This window comes from Hemitrygon akajei, chromosome 7, assembly GCF_048418815.1.
Source record: "Hemitrygon akajei chromosome 7, sHemAka1.3, whole genome shotgun sequence".
NCBI classification, from domain to species: domain Eukaryota; kingdom Metazoa; phylum Chordata; class Chondrichthyes; order Myliobatiformes; family Dasyatidae; genus Hemitrygon; species Hemitrygon akajei.
In genome coordinates this window covers 111,777,297-111,792,932 of record NC_133130.1, presented here as the reverse complement: position 1 = coordinate 111,792,932, position 15,636 = coordinate 111,777,297, and the positions used below count along the sequence as shown (strand labels likewise).

The 15,636-nt window shown below is 46.4% G+C and overlaps 1 protein-coding gene across 4 annotated transcripts in view; it reads right to left on the bottom strand.

Annotated features, from left to right (window-relative positions):
- Positions 1-975: 975 nt before the first annotated feature.
- The window catches only part of LOC140730808 (interphotoreceptor matrix proteoglycan 1-like), a 116,182-nt gene continuing 101,521 nt past the window's right edge, over positions 976-15,636 (bottom strand). For 2 of the 4 annotated variants that reach the window (XM_073051726.1, XM_073051725.1), the window contains exons 15-18: positions 11,122-11,304; positions 10,790-10,967; positions 5,051-5,134; positions 976-2,161 (exon numbers count right to left, since the gene is read on the bottom strand). In XM_073051726.1, the coding sequence (XP_072907827.1) occupies positions 2,060-2,161; positions 5,051-5,134; positions 10,790-10,967; positions 11,122-11,304 (547 nt within the window). In that variant the 3' untranslated portion in view covers positions 976-2,059. The remainder of the gene's footprint in view (positions 2,162-5,050; positions 5,135-10,789; positions 10,968-11,121; positions 11,305-15,636) is intronic. The other 2 variants (XM_073051728.1, XM_073051727.1) reach the window with 2 other exon arrangements.

Genomic DNA, 15,636 nt, shown 5'->3' with positions numbered 1-15,636 from the left:
TCCCGGGTGAGAACTCGGGAATACCGTCACACACTGTGAGAACTCGGGAATACCGTCACACACTGATGTAGAAGGAATCTTCATTACTGTTTTTGTTTTACCAGTCAGGGTTGTTAGCCCTGAGCTGAAGAACCTCCGAACCTGGAGGACTAGTGGACCACTCTTCGTCTGGCCTCTACCCTTTGACCTGTTTGGCATGAGTGACCCTACCGAAAGCCCCGACTCCCGCCAACACAGCTCTCGGGGTCATTGAGGTACGCGAGCCCCCAAATCCTACGACAGGGTTGTGGCCGTAGTTAAACCATTGTCACAGTAGGACTTCTTTCCCAGTGATTACTGTTGAAATAAATGATCAATGGCCATGTTATTACCGTACCAATCATAATAGTGTGTGTCCAATCTTGAGAGATGATTGCACTGTTTAAAATGAAAGTAATAACCGGAAAGGATTTCCTGAAACCAGGTTTCAAACTGCGGCCTCAATCTTGTTTGCATGTGTCATAAGTCATAGGAGCAGAATGAGGCCATTTGGCCCATTAGTTCTGCTCAGCCATTCCATCATCTATTATCCCTCTCGATCTCATTCTCCTGCCTTCTCCCTGTAATCCCTAACTGTGCCCCCCTACTAATTAACTGATATGTTTTAAATACACCCAGTGATTTGGCCACCACATCCTGATGTTAGCAACAAATTCCACAGATTTGCTCGATTTGGCTGAATAAATTCCTCCTCGTCTCAGCATTGAATTATCATTCCTTTTTGCTCAGGCTCTGCCTTAGATCCCAGACACTCCTAATGGAAAGAACCTCTTCACGTTTGAGGTGTTTCAGTATCTGCAAGGTTTCAATGAGATTCCTCCTCCTCACCTTGAGAAATGAAAAGTTAAGATTGAGAACCACTTATTGAATGGAAATCGACACACACTGGTTCAAGTGCTGGGAGACCTCTCTTTATTTAACACCCACACACAAGACTGTTGTGAAACTTCATGTTTATTTTTTTTCATGTAGGAGTCTCAACACAAAGACAATTTTCTTTCTCTAACAGCACAAAACATTGGAGCCATGAAGCATCTTGGATGACCAGCGCAATAGCTTGGTTGTCAAGGCGCCTTACAAAGATGGAGCATAAATGGGAGAAGTTAACAGAATGAAATCAGGTTTCATAGGAGGCATGGTGGTCAGTCTCAGGCTTGGGGCCACAACAGTTGTCAATCTTTTCACTGATGGTATTGTCACTGTTTAATAGGCAGAGACAGTAGTGAAGGGGAAGAGACAGAACATGGAGTGGGGGTGGACACATGCAGGGCTCAGAGTTCTGAGTGGACACAGGGGCTCTGAGGTGGGGAAGGGGTGGTCACACATGGGGATCAGGTGGGGAGGGGCTGGACATGCGGGCTCAGGTAGCACGCACACCGACATGGATTGGGTGGGGGTGTCTGACACATGCAGGATTCGAGTGGGGTGGTCACGCATGGGGATCAGGTGGGGGGGGGGGGGGATTGCAGAGGTCAGAGGTGGTTCCGATAGGTGATCTGTTTAGAAGACAAAGCTTTATCAAGTTAATAATGCAAAACATTGAATTAAACACCTATAGCTCTAGCTATGTATTAGGTGCAGTTTTAATCTTTCTCACTTACTTTATGAAGCTGCTATTTTCCCAAAAACTCTAAGATGTGTACAAAAACAACTTAAAGCACCTCAAATGCTTAGTGGTGCTTCATCCAACAGGGTTTGACAGCAAGCCACAAGGAGAGATAGTAAATACATGGCCAAACTACTGGTCAGAGGTAGCAGCATAGAGGACAAAAAGATGTGTGGAGAAGAGGATAACATATCATAACAGTAATTGTGGGTGCTTAAAGACTACTCTAGAATCATGCCATTTAATTAAAAGACTCTTCAAACTGCAGGAGATACTTTCAGCAATACTGTTTCAACACCCTCTCCAGACCCCAGCACAGAGCTTCATTGTGGTTACCAGACACAGAGGCGTGTGAATGAACTGTTGTACAATGCCGAAATGCAAGGCGTTTAAAGCTACAGGTGATCGGACTCTTCAGAAGGCAGTGACTTCATCGTGAGGCGGCTCCATATTCTGTTGTGACGGGAAAGTTGAGAACGATGTGCTGTCCGTCTGCGGTTCCGGTAACGGCCAAAGCTGCAATCAAACGTGTGTAAAAGACAACGTTTACGAAGGTTAGACATTCAAAGTTATGAGAGGCGCAGGAATAGAACGTAGTGGGTGTGTGGCTCCTGGGCCTACCCGGTCTGACTGCTGCTACCTGGGGCACATTGTGCTATGTGTGTATCGCATTGATAACCCGGGCGACCACCAGACCCACGAATCGCAACATCAGAAAAGTGGTGTGACAGAGGCCAGCTGGTTCCGGATGATGGCTTTACCCACGCGCAGTACCGCACGGTTACCAAGGGCCTCAGCCATGGAGGCGTTAGCCAATGAGACCGTGCTGCCTCTGGAGCCACAACACAGGCGCTGATGCAGCTTTCGGCCGAGGTGGTGACAGTTGACCCTACAGAGTAGAATGGTATTGGATTATATCCTGGCAAAGGAAGGAGGTGTCTGTTGTCCTTGATGAGTCAGAGAAGATAACAGATTTGTTTGACCAGCAGTTGGTAGATTAGATACATAACCTATCAGTTCCATAACTACTATAACGCAGGAGCCAGTTGGTGGCACTTTAGAGTGCCAGGAAGCTGGTGGGTTACTACAGTGCACTGAGGCCTTACTCTTTTGCTTTTATGCTTTGTAGTTTTGCGATTTGCTTGTGATATGGTGGGGCATCCGCGGGTCGTATTAAAGCCTGTGGGCCGGTCGTAATGGGGTTGCGACATTGTGAAGGGTTCATTTTCGGCTTGTCAAATGTCTCACCACCACTGTGGCCTTGATTATTCCTCGGGGAATATCCCCATGGGAACGCAAACCTCCCCTGGGAACAGGAAAGACTACAAGGGTGGGACTCGTGAAGAGTGCTGACAGGTGATGGCTGGTTCTCATTCGGTGCCTTGAGATGGTCCACTTACTGCAGCGTTTCATGTTGGTGGAAGGGGTATAAAACTAGAGTGGTTGGGGGGCTTCGGGGTAGTTCTCTGAGGCTTCACCCACATCATGAGCAGCCAGGATAGAGTGGGAGGTGTAAGAGAGCTCCATACACACCTAGATCAGCAGTTCATTGCTTGTTCTGTCCTAATAAATGTAATTATGTAGTTCTAAGTGTGTCTTTCTGTCTCATTGAGTCAAAACCAAGAACCTTGTGTTGTAACGAGTCCCCTGCCCTGCCACATTTGGTTGAACCTTCCCCAACGCTTCTGGTTAGCGTGTGGTCATGGACTCAGGCCCCTTGACACAAACACTCCCATGCCGACCAAGGTCACCTCTGAGCAAATCCCATTTCCATGCATTTGCCCAACGTCCCTCTGAACTTCTCCTATCCATGTACCTGTCCAACTAACGAGGAGGAGAATATGGCACTGGTTTTGCCCTGTTAAAACATATCCCTCAAATACAGAGCCTCTTTCTCCCAGCAGACGACACATCCCCAAAATCCTGAAACACTCCATGCTGTGTGGCCAAAGAGATGGACTCTTGACCTCCCCATCTACCAGGTCGTGACCCTTGCACCTTGCTTGTCTACCTGCACTGCACTTACTGTAACTATAACAATATATTTTATATTTGCTTTTCCTTTTTACTTTCTCAATATCGCTGTGTTTAGAATGATCTGTCTGGATGACACACAAAACCTTTTCACTATCTTTGTATATGTGACAGTAATAAACTATTTCCAATTCCATCTCCTGGTTCCCCTGCCCTGTGACATTCGATTAATTCCAACCCAACATCTCACAGCCATGGACCTGTCTGCAGTCTCCTCTAACTCTGATAGTCATTAGCATGTGGATATTGAGAAGTATTCTGAGATCACTCCAGCTGAGAGTTATAAACACTTCTACCTAATGATGGTAATGAAAATGAAAACATTCTCCCAAACCTTGGCCACAAAGCCTTGGTTTAGCTACTGGAGAGAACTTGGAGGCGATTCAAAGCAGCAGAACAGAGTCGAGGCATCAGGGCCTTGGCCCCAAGAGCGAGGAACAAGCTGAGGTTTGATTTAAGCACCAGGCCGAATTGGAGGGGTCGGGTACAGGCTGAATAGAGACGGCAGGTCCTGGGCCTGAGAGTAAAGAACGGCCCACTGGCCAACTTAAATGATGGGCCAGATTGAAAAGGTCAGGGTGTCATAGCTGGAGGCAAGGGATGGACCAGTGTTCAGCTCACTGCCCCACAAGTTTTACTCATCTCTCTGCTGAACTGAGGCTGTGGCCTGCAACTATCGGGCTCCTGGATCGGCTGCAGTGATGTCTGGCTTTGTGGCTGTAAACTCACTTTTGTGAACTTCAGTTCTGAATGTGATTTGCTTACTTTTATTGTTTGCACAATTTGTTTTTTTATCCTGCGCGCTGTGTGTATGGCAGTTGAGACCCTTTGGCAGGACTAGAGAAAAAAAGATAAGTAGATTTAAAAGGTGGAAGAGGAGAGGGACTCGGCCTGAAAGAGCAACTGTACTTTTTTTCATAGATGCTGCATGGCCTGCTGAGTTCCTCTAGTATTTTGTATGTGTAGTTTGGATTTCCGTCATCTGCAGATTTTCTCGTTTGGTTGTATGGCAGTCTTTATTAATGGGTTCTATTGGGTTTCTTTGTTTTGTGGCTGCCTGTAAGGAGACAAATCTCAAGGTTGTATATAGTGCACGTACTTTGATAATAAGTGTACTCTGGACTTTGAACTAGGATTGTCACCACAGGATTGGTAACCAAAGTCCTTCAGGTGCACTTATGGACCAGCCTTTAACCTCCACTGAGAGACGTCCTGGCAACCCAAGTATCTTTATGTGACTGTAATCTCCCAGCCCAGACACGACCCTGACAGACTTTGTTTTGGCCTCCAGTTGCTACAAGACGCTGAAAGGTTATGGGGATTTCTTTCACTGTACAAAGTGAAGTTGGTCTGTCGACTTCCTGAGCTCACCTCTGTGTGCTGTGGATGCTGCCCCCGCCGTCTAGACTTCGATACTATCTGGCCAGACTTGTTCTTGCAGGAAACTCCAGGGGCCTAGGTGAACAAAACCAGAATCCTGCTTCAGTCGCAGTGTATGTGGGGGCTGAGATCGGTACGTAAGGCAAGATGTTGCACGGTAATGCTTGAGCAATTTGATCGGCCTTACAGTTGTTAAACCCGTGTTTTGACAATGTGTGATTTGAACAGAAGTGTGTAGAGTGGGCTGAAGAAGTACAGTTCTGCTTGGGGCTCGCTAGAACAGTTCCATCTTCAAGCCCATCCCATCTAGGGTTACAGGAGATCCTCTGGAGACACACCATACTTACTAGAAGGACCAGTCAGCTGCTGCTCTCTCTATCTACATCACAGAAAACAGAAACACAGGAGTGAGTTTAACCATGGAGGATGGAGGCATCCATATCTGACACCAAACCTTTGGATTTCACAGCTGCTGCCTTAGGAAACTCACCTATTCTGAAAATAAAGGAATTGAGCGGCAGGAAAGCCCGACTTGGTGTCAAATAAATTGTGCTTGGTTCTGCTTTCTTATTACAGTGGTATTCCAGCTTTCTCTGCTGGTCGACCACTCCCTCCCCCCCCCCCCACATCTGAATGACAGAATCCTGATCAGCAGACCCAGCTCTTCATGAACGGACTTGCTTGTGTTTACTCCCGGGTAATGGGACTGAAATATTTCTCTCAGGTGAAAAGTGCGAGTGGGAGCCGGAGATACCACCAGCCCGTGGGGAGATTGGTTTAAAATCCAGATTAGCTTCATTTGTACACATGTAGAACAAAACAGGGAAATGGGTTGGGTGCGCCAAATCAAATCAGCGACGATTGTGTCGGGCAGCCGACGAGTGTTACCATGCTTTGGTGCTAAAGCAGCACGCCCACAACTGACTAACTCCACGTGGCGCGTCTTTAGAATGTGGGAGGAAACCAGAGCACTAGGCAGGGTTCACAGTTTTACTGCTATCCATTTTGGCAGTTCTGGAAGAATGGACTGATCAACTTCCAGCTTGTTTAGGTTATTGTTAAAGCTGAGGGATGCGTGTTATCCAATTAGGAGGGTGGAACTGGGAGGTTTTGTGACACTTGAGGTTGGTCTTGGGTGTTTTATTGTTTGGTGAGAGATGAAGAAAGATGATGCTGGAAAAAACCGGTCACGGTGGAGGCCTGCTGAGGATCGGTGAGTAAGACTTTTGGAAGATTTGAGTTCCAACTTGTGCGCATTTGACTGTTTAATTATAATGGGCCCTTTTGTTTTTTTTTCTTTCTTTTCTTTACTAACCCTTTAGTTAAGATTCATAAATATGATTCCTTTAACCGTGTACAGTGTGCTGTCTGTTATTTCTTGGCACTGAGTTGGAACAGGGTTGCAAATTACACAGCATCCACACAGACCGGGGTTTGGGGTGGGAGAACCGCCTCAGTCTCACGGGTTTACCGGGACCGGAGCGTGTATTTCCTAGATTTCCAAGGAAACCAGTGGGGTTTCAGCAGTTGTAGAGAGAGCTTGCTAACTCCTGACAGGAACAGAACCCCAGATCAGTGTGGCAAAGCAATTGTACCAACCGCTGTGGTACTATGCCATCCTGAAGGGTCAGGTTCTGCCACTACTGACGGGTGTCCATGGTAACTAGAACGACGCCAACACCATCCTCATCCCAACCTTTGGTCCTTGTTCCTTCATCAACAATAAATCCTGATTTCCCCCACTACACAAAAATCACACCAATTTGTAGAAAGGTTGACAAAAACCCCTCAGGGCAGTTAAGGGTGAGTGGTAAGTACTTAGACTTTCCTCTTCACCCTCTACTGTGTCTCTGTTACACTGGGAAAAAAAGCCACAAACCCTGCAACCGATTAACTCTCACCCCACGCCAACAAAGGACGCTTCCAATTGGAAAACTTAAACCTTAAGTGTCAAGCGTGACTTTCATTATCTAACAGTTCTCATCTACCTGATGAGGAGACTCTCTCATGCCAAAATAGTCCAGTGATGAGAGGGACAACGGGCTCAAAGCTATTTATTTATAACCTTGATGACATGACTTTGTGTGCGTTTCAGATTCTATTTGTAAGTTGTTAAAAAGTAGTGGAGATGAGCGTTTGACGGTCCCAAAGAGCAGCTTAATTGTCTAGATTTGCCTCTCCTGGTGCTGTGATTGCAAACTTTGCCTCAGCATAGGCTGAGGGGTCACCGCACTACAGGAAGTTGCAAGCTCATGGTACAGCTGCATCATGGGAACTAGCCTCCCCGGCATCCTGCGCATCTTCAAGGAGCAACACCTCAAAAAGGTGGCGTCCATCATCAAGACCCCCATCACCCAGGACATGCCCTCTTCTCATTGCTACCAGCAGGGAGGAGGTACAGGAGCCTGCAGACATCGTCAATGATACAGGACCCCATCACCTAGGACATGCCCTCTTCTCATTGCTACCAGCAGGGAGGAGGTACAGGAGCCTGCAGACATCGTCAATGATACAGGACCCCATCACCCAGGACATGCCCTCTTCTCATTGCTACCAGCAGGGAGGAGGTACAGGAGCCCGCAGACATCGTCAATGATACAGGACCCCCATCACCCAGGACATGCCCTCTTCTCATTGCTACCAGCAGGGAGGAGGTACAGGAGCCCGCAGACATCGTCAATGATACAGGACCCCATCACCCAGGACATGCCCTCTTCTCATTGCTACCAGCAGGGAGGAGGTACAGGAGCCCGCAGACATCGTCAATGATACAGGACCCCATCACCCAGGACATGCCCTCTTCCCATTGCTACCAGCAGGGAGGAGGTGCAGGAGCCCATCACCCAGGACATGCCCTCTTCTCATTGCTACCAGCAGGGAGGAGGTGCAGGAGCCTGCAGACATCGTCAATGATACAGGACCCCATCACCCAGGACATGCCCTCTTCTCATTGCTACCAGCAGGGAGGAGGTGCAGGAGCCTGCAGACATCGTCAATGATACAGGACCCCATCACCCAGGACATGCCCTCTTCTCATTGCTACCAGCAGGGAGGAGGTGCAGGAGCCTGCAGACATCGTCAATGATACAGGACCCCATCACCCAGGACATGCCCTCTTCTCATTGCTACCAGCAGGAAGGAGGTACAGGAGCCTGCAGACACACACTCAGTGATTCAGGAACAGCTTCTTCCCCTCCACCATCAGATTTCAGAACGGACAATGAACCCATGGATGCTACCTCAATATTTCTCTCTCTCTTTTTGCACTACTTATTTAATGTACAATATTAATATATATTTAATTTTTCTTATTGTAATTTATAGTTTTTTAATACCACGTATTGCAATCTATTGCTGCCACAAGCCAAAAAATTTCACAACATATCCTGGCACTATGCAAGCTGGGCATAGTGAACATTATTAATGGAAGGGCTGGTGAACAGTGACAACTTGGAATATCTGCTTTCCAGGATCACCAATCAACTTTGTTCACCAAACATATGTACTAGGAATCTTCTGTTGTGTGTTCGTCAGGGCACAACATGCAACATAAAAACAACAATATTCAACCATTGTAAGAATAAAGAGTTGTATAAAAACAAAGTTAGAAGTTGAAGTGTGGATATGGAAAAAAAGTGCATAAATACCTGCATATATTTACAATGTAAACATTATAAAAAGTGGTTCAAAGTGTTTCCAGAGCACTGCAGGCGGGGTGAGAGGAAAGTAAAATGGTTGATTAGATTAACTGCCTGGGGGAGGAAAGTTTTAAGATGGCGAGAAGTTTTTGTTTTAATAGCTCTTTAGTGCTTTCCAGCAGTGAGCTTTTGGAAAAGGCAGTCCCCAGGCTGGGCGATGTCTACAATGGTTTTTCCTGCCTGCTTCTCTGTCCTGACTCATACAAGTCCCGCAGTGTTAGTTGGCTGCAGCCAATGACCCTTTCTGCCAAACCCAACAGGTCACTGTAGTTTTTGTGTATCGCAGCATATTCCAGTAGACTTACTCAAAATCTTTCAGCGCAACCTTTCCCAGATCATCTTGTGTCCCCTTTGAAATCTGATGATGGTTTAGATTTGTATCAAAATAAGTGGATAATTAATCAGCACCAGCTTTAAAATGCAATTGCGGTGACCACAGCGGGTGGGGGTGAGGTGGAGGGCTCCCTGCTCTTCCCTACAGAGAATTTTATCATCAGGGTCCTTCTTAACCACCTCTTCCCAGTGCTGGATGAGTCACAATCCCGATTCTCTCCATCAGAAGGACGATGAATGTGATCTTCACCCTGAGACAAATCCAAGGAAAATATAGTCTCCCTCCCCTCCCTCTTCATCGGCCCCCCCACCCATTCATTCCATCTGCGTCCATCTTCCGCTCCCTACATCTGCATTCTTCTCCTACCCCCTCTATCTGCATCCCTCCACATCCGTGTGGGAGGATGAAGGTCCACAAGTCAATATTCACCCCTTCAAGGGAAGTGAAGGGACCTTGTATCAAACATCAGCTCTGTTAATACCCACCAACGAAAAAAGTTCCTGGTGAGACTGTTTCCCATCTCTCAACCAAGGCAGAAGTGGATTACCTACCCCTTCACAGAAACATTACAGCATTTGAGAAAAAGATTGTTTGAAAATCACTAGCTCAAATCCAGCAGTAAGTTTATCATCTCCCTGGCCCCTCTCTCCCAAGTCACATCAGACCCACGTCTGACACTGGACTAACGAAGCAGGCTCTCTGACAAGATATTTCCCGGAAGGTGGAGGAAATAGAGGTTATCGTGCAAACACAGAATTGGAGTGGGAATTCAGCAAGGCAAAGTCTAAAATCAAAATTCCTCACCGTCTGGGCTAAGCCATCTACTCACAAATACCATCAGGTTCCGGTTTATCCCAACATGAACACGTGCACAGGGAAACACGAGAGCAGCACACACGTGGTGCTACACATCCCAACAGCAAAACAGCCTGCCCGCCCTGCTCAACAGAATATAAGCAGCAACAACTAAACAAGGAACAGGAAAACAAGCCCTTTCCCACCCGCCATCAGGAAGGAGGTACAGAGTCTGAAGTCCCACACCTCCATTTATCATCAGGAAGGAGATACAGAAGTCCCACACCACTGAGTTTACCATCGGAAGGAGGTTCAGAAGCCCCAATTCCCACACCGAGTTTACCGTCGGGTAGCAGGTAACAGAAGCCTGAAGTCCCAAACCACTAAGTTCAAGAACTTCCCTTCCCTTCATCCATTTAGTTCTTGAACCCACTGGCACAGCCCTAATCTCTATAGTTTAACAGCAGTCTGATCACTTTGCACTGAAATGGACTTCTCTGTTCAAACCGTGATCTTTCTTGTAAAAATCCTGTACAATTTATTCAGTGCACATTTTCTTGTAGATGATGTCACATTCCTAGACGCTGCTGCAAGTAGGTTTTCTGTCGTTCCTGTGCATATTGCACTTGTACAGCTGACAAATTCGTATTTTATATTGATTTTGGGACAACTCAGCCTCTGTCTGAGAGACAGTTTCAGAAGCAGAAAAAGCATATAGGTGTTCTAGTCACACATCTGTACATTATTAGCCATTCTGACAGCAATCAAAAATAACTTCAGTAGATTAAAAAATAGAAAAACAGGGAAAATAAACAGCCCGCAATATCAGAAATGAGGTTGAAAGTTGTGGCCAAAGCAGAGAAAGAGAGATTGATGTATGTTTAAAAGGTTAGCTGCAGTTACCTCTTGGCTAAAGTTTAGATTTTCAAGCTTTCTCTGTGACTCCTGTGGTGACAGTGCGACAGTGCTGACGGGCGGTCGTCTGAGGGAGCCATTGTGATAGCAATGGTCGATACCCAATGGCTCGTCCTGTTCAAAGGCTGGGTTAGAACACGCCTTGCCCTCGAGGCCATGGATGTGTCTAAGTTACAGAACAGATTGCGAGTTCCGCAAACATTATAAGAAAAAAAACGGAGGAAAAAGGAATTGTTTCAAAGTACACAGAAAAAGCCTCTGAAGGAAAACATTGGAGACGATTTTATATATATATATATATTAAAAAAAAGCAGGCTTACAGAAAATGATCACTCCTGTTTTTCACCGGTTGGTGGAATATCTTTCGCAAGGTGAGAGTCAGAATTGAAGCAAGAAGCAGCAAACCAAAAACGGACAAAACTGTAACCATGGTAACCAGCGGCTCAGACTCGAGCTCAGAGCAGCGCTTGCCTCGGTATAACCAGTCAGGCCCTGTGTGGCATCTGGAATTTAAAGCACACAAGTTATCTGTACAAATCCTGCTGAAGCAAGATCTGCCCTTGGAAGGAAAGAATCCTGCCCCGGGTACAAGAGTACTTTAGGCGGTCAGGCACAAATAACATTCTTTCATTGTCATTGGGATGTTGTGTTACCGGTCCAGTGTTAGATCTGCAGTATATCCATCACGCAGTGAGGAAGTGGGTTAACGTTCGGTGTGAATTCATCATTTCAGGAGCGTCAACACTGGTAACCGTTTTAAACATCATTTAAACAAAAGATTGCAAGGGACAAAATCGGTCCTCTTGAAGATCAGCATGGCCGTCAATGCACGGAGCTGAAAGACATGGGGCAGATCTTAAGTGGATAACTTGACTCTGTATTTACTTGGGAGCACTGTTCCCTCTAAGCTGCAAGGCCGCGCAGTAACCGAAATTCTCCCGCATGGCTGGAACTTCCATTTTTATAATGTTAATTTGAAATCATGCTAATATAACCGTGAAACCTATGTTAGTATAATTGTGAAATACCCTGTAATTAATTGTATTAGCAAATAAAATCCATAGATTTTCTAAATAATAAATATACCACAAATTTTACTTTGGAACATTTTAGAGCTTCATCATATTTACACTCTCAGCATTCCAAGTTACAACACTGTTAAAACTGTAACAGTAAACACAGAATGGCTGTCGGTAGCTCAATGTTAATAAACCACCTGCAAGCTGAACGCAACACGGATGATTTTCTTTGTCATACTGTATTTCATTATATCCTTCAATTAATGAATAAGATCAAAAGCATGTGATTTTTCAGTTTTCATTCTGAATATTTATAGTATGTATATTACCAAAAAAAAAACACAACACAGTTTTCAGGCCATGTAAAAATTTCCTGCTTAGAGCAATTGTTGTTCAGTGCGGCTGTAACAAAAAAAGATTGGGGGGAACGTTGCTTGAGAGATGGACATGGGGTCTATCGAACTGAGGCAAAACAGCAGAGAGGTCATGGGCCATGCACCGATTATGGAGGAGGAAGTGCTTGCTGTCTTGAGGCAAATGAGGGTGGATAAGTCTCCAGGACCTGACAAGATGTTCCCTCAGTTCTTGTGGGAGGCTAGCGCAGAAATAGCAGGGGCTCTTGTGGAGATTTTCGAAATGTCCTTAGCCACAGGCAGGGTGCCGGAACATTGGCAGATAGCTAATGTTGTGGGCCTGCTTCTGTGCCATGACTCATCATTTTCCTCCACCTCTTGGTTTGACCTATTGCTTTCTCCCAGCACTCACGTTGAAGACAGGATATTGAGGTTGTAATGCACAAGTAGTTCAGCAGTGTGGGTCTCTTCAGCAATGGGTTGTAAAGTTAATGCCCCCAAGTTTCACTGAAAAAGCCCACAAGAGCAGAAAAGCCAAGAGTCTGATAGAGGAGAAACAGGAAAGCAGAAGAGATGACAGAAGGTGGGAGAGAAAAGGAGTCCTGTGAAATATAGAGTACTACAGGCCATTTGGCCCATCTGGTTTGTGCTGAACTATTACTCTGCCTGCTCCCATCGACCGGCACAGGGACCCTGGCCCTCCATACCCTACTTATCCAAAATTTTCTTAAATGTTGAAATCAAACCCCCATCTACCACATCCGCTGGCAGCTCGTTCCAGAGTCTGAGTGAAGAAGCTCCCTCTCAGGTTACCTACCCTTAAACATTCCACCTTCACACTTAACCCATGACCTCTAGTTCTAGTTTCGCTCAACCGCAGTGGAAAAATCCTGCCTGTATTTACCCTATTACCCCTCTTAACTTTGTATACCTCTGTCAAATTTCCTCTCATTCTCCTGTGCTCCAGGGAATAAAGTCCGAGCCTATTAAACCTTTCCTTATAACTCGGGTCCTCCAGTCCCGACAACATCCTTGTAAACTTTCTCCGTGCTCTTTTCAGTCAGTAGATGACCAGAACAGCACACAATACTCCAAATTAGGCCTCACAAGTGCCTAACTCCCAACTCCCATATTCAACACTAATGTAGACCAAAACGCTAAAAGCTCTCGTTATGACCCTATCTACTTTCAATGAATTATGGATCTGTATTCCAGATCCCTCCGTTCTATTGCACTCCTCAGTGCTGGGTTAGAGGCGGTGGCTTTGGCAGTGGAAGACGCAGGGAGGAAACGGGGCTGATCCAACAAGTGAGGTCTCCTTCCCTGTATTCTGAGAGCAGGGACTGCTGCCTGAAGACCCTCTTCCGTCTGGAATCCGGATGCCTTGGATAGACGGTAGCGGGACGAACTGTACCGGATTGATGGCGAGAATGCGGCAAGTGCGCACATAGCCAACCGAACGCACGGTGAATCAGCCGGACCTCCTGTTTGTGGAGGGCTCTCCCTTCTGCCACAGGCTTTCAGTCTCAGGGAACCTGGTTTGTAACTTACCCAGTGGGTACAGCGGCTGACATGACTCAGCAAATAACGTTTAATCCTACTGCCCCGTTGTCGTTCTCGCTTTGCGCGTATATATAACAGACGCGAGAAGTAAAGGGTGGTGAGTGAGGAAATTGTGTTTGACGCATCAAAAGGCAACCAAACCTCTCGGACATGGCTTCAGCAACAGAACAGGAGTGGGAGCTGGGACTTATCCTGGGCAGCAGGCACCGAGGACACTCCTGTGAGATAAAGAAGTAAAAGAACGTGGACTTCCACTGCCCTGTGTCACCCATCAAATGAGAAACCCTGATGGTCTATGAATGAAATGAAGTGCCAAGAATACAAGGTAAGATGCATGAAGTATGGAGCACAGACAGACAGACATAATTTATTGATCCCGAGGGAAATTGGGTTTCGTTACAGCTGCACCAACCAAGAATAGTGAAGAAATATAGCAATATAAAGCCATAAATAATAATAAGTTAATCATGCCAAGTGGAAATAAAGTCCAGGACCAGCCTATTGGCTCAGGGTGTCTGACACTCCGAGGGAGGAGTTGTAAAGTTTGATGGCCACAGGCAGGAATAACTTCCTATGATGCTCAGTGTTACATCTCGGTGGAATGAGTTTCTGGCTGAATGTACTCCTGTGCCTAACCAGTACATTATGGAGTGGATAGAAAAAAACATAGAAACATAGAAAATAGGTGCAGGAGTAGGATATTTGGCCTTTTGAGCCTGCACCGCCATTCAGTATGATCATGGCAACTCAGAACCCTGTACCTGCTTTCTCTCCATACCCCCTGATCCCTTTAGCCACAAGGGCCATATCTAACTTCCTCTTAAATATAGCCAATGAACCGGCCTCAACTGTTTCCTGTGGCAGAGAATTCCACAGATTCACCGCTCTCTGTATGAAGAAGTTTTTCCTCATCTCGGTCCTAAAAGGGAGACATTGTCCAAGATGGCATGCAACTTGGACAGCATCCTCTTTTCAGACACCACTGTCAGAGAGTCCAGTTCCACCCCAACAACATCACTGGCCTTATGAATGAGTTTGTTGATTCTGTTGGTGTCTGCTACCCTCAGCCTGCTGCCCCAGCACACAACAGCAAACATGATAGCACTGGCCACCACAGACTCGTAGAACATCCTCAGCATCGTCCGGCAGATGTTAAAGGACCTCAGTCTCCTCAGGAAATAGAGACGGCTCTGACCTTTCTTGTAGACAGCCTCAGTGTTCTTTGACCAGTCTAGTTTATTGTCCATTCGTATCCCCAGGTATTTGTAATCCTCCACCATGTCCACACTGACCCCTTGGATGGAAACAGGGGTCACTGGTGCCTTAACCCTCCTCAGGTCTACCACCAGCTCCTTAGTCTTTTTCACATTAAGCTGCAGATGATTCTGCTCGCACCACGTGACAAAGTTTCCCACTGTAGCCCTGTACTCAGCCTCATCTCCCCTGCTGATGCATCCAACTATGGCAGAGTCATCAGAAAACTTCTGAAGATGGCAAGACTCTGTGTTGTAGTTGAAGTCTGAGGTGCAGATGGTGAAGAGAAAGGGAGACAGGACAGTCCCCTGTGGTGCCCCAGTGCTGCTGACCACTCTGTCTGACACACAGTGTTGCAAGCGCACGTACTGTGGTCTGCCAGTCAGGTAATCAATAATCCATGACACCAGGGAAGCATCCACCTGCATCACTGTCAGCTTCTCACCCAGCAGAGCAGGGCGGATGGTGTTGAACGCACTGAAAAAGTCAAAAAACATGATCCTCACAGTGCTCGCCAGCTTGTCCAGGTGGGCGTAGACACGGTTCAGCAGGAGAAGTTCATTCAGCCCGGTCAGCTACACCTGTCCTTTTGACAGCTAGCTGCCTCTATCCTCTTCTCCACTTACTCAGCTGTTTCCTTCAATAA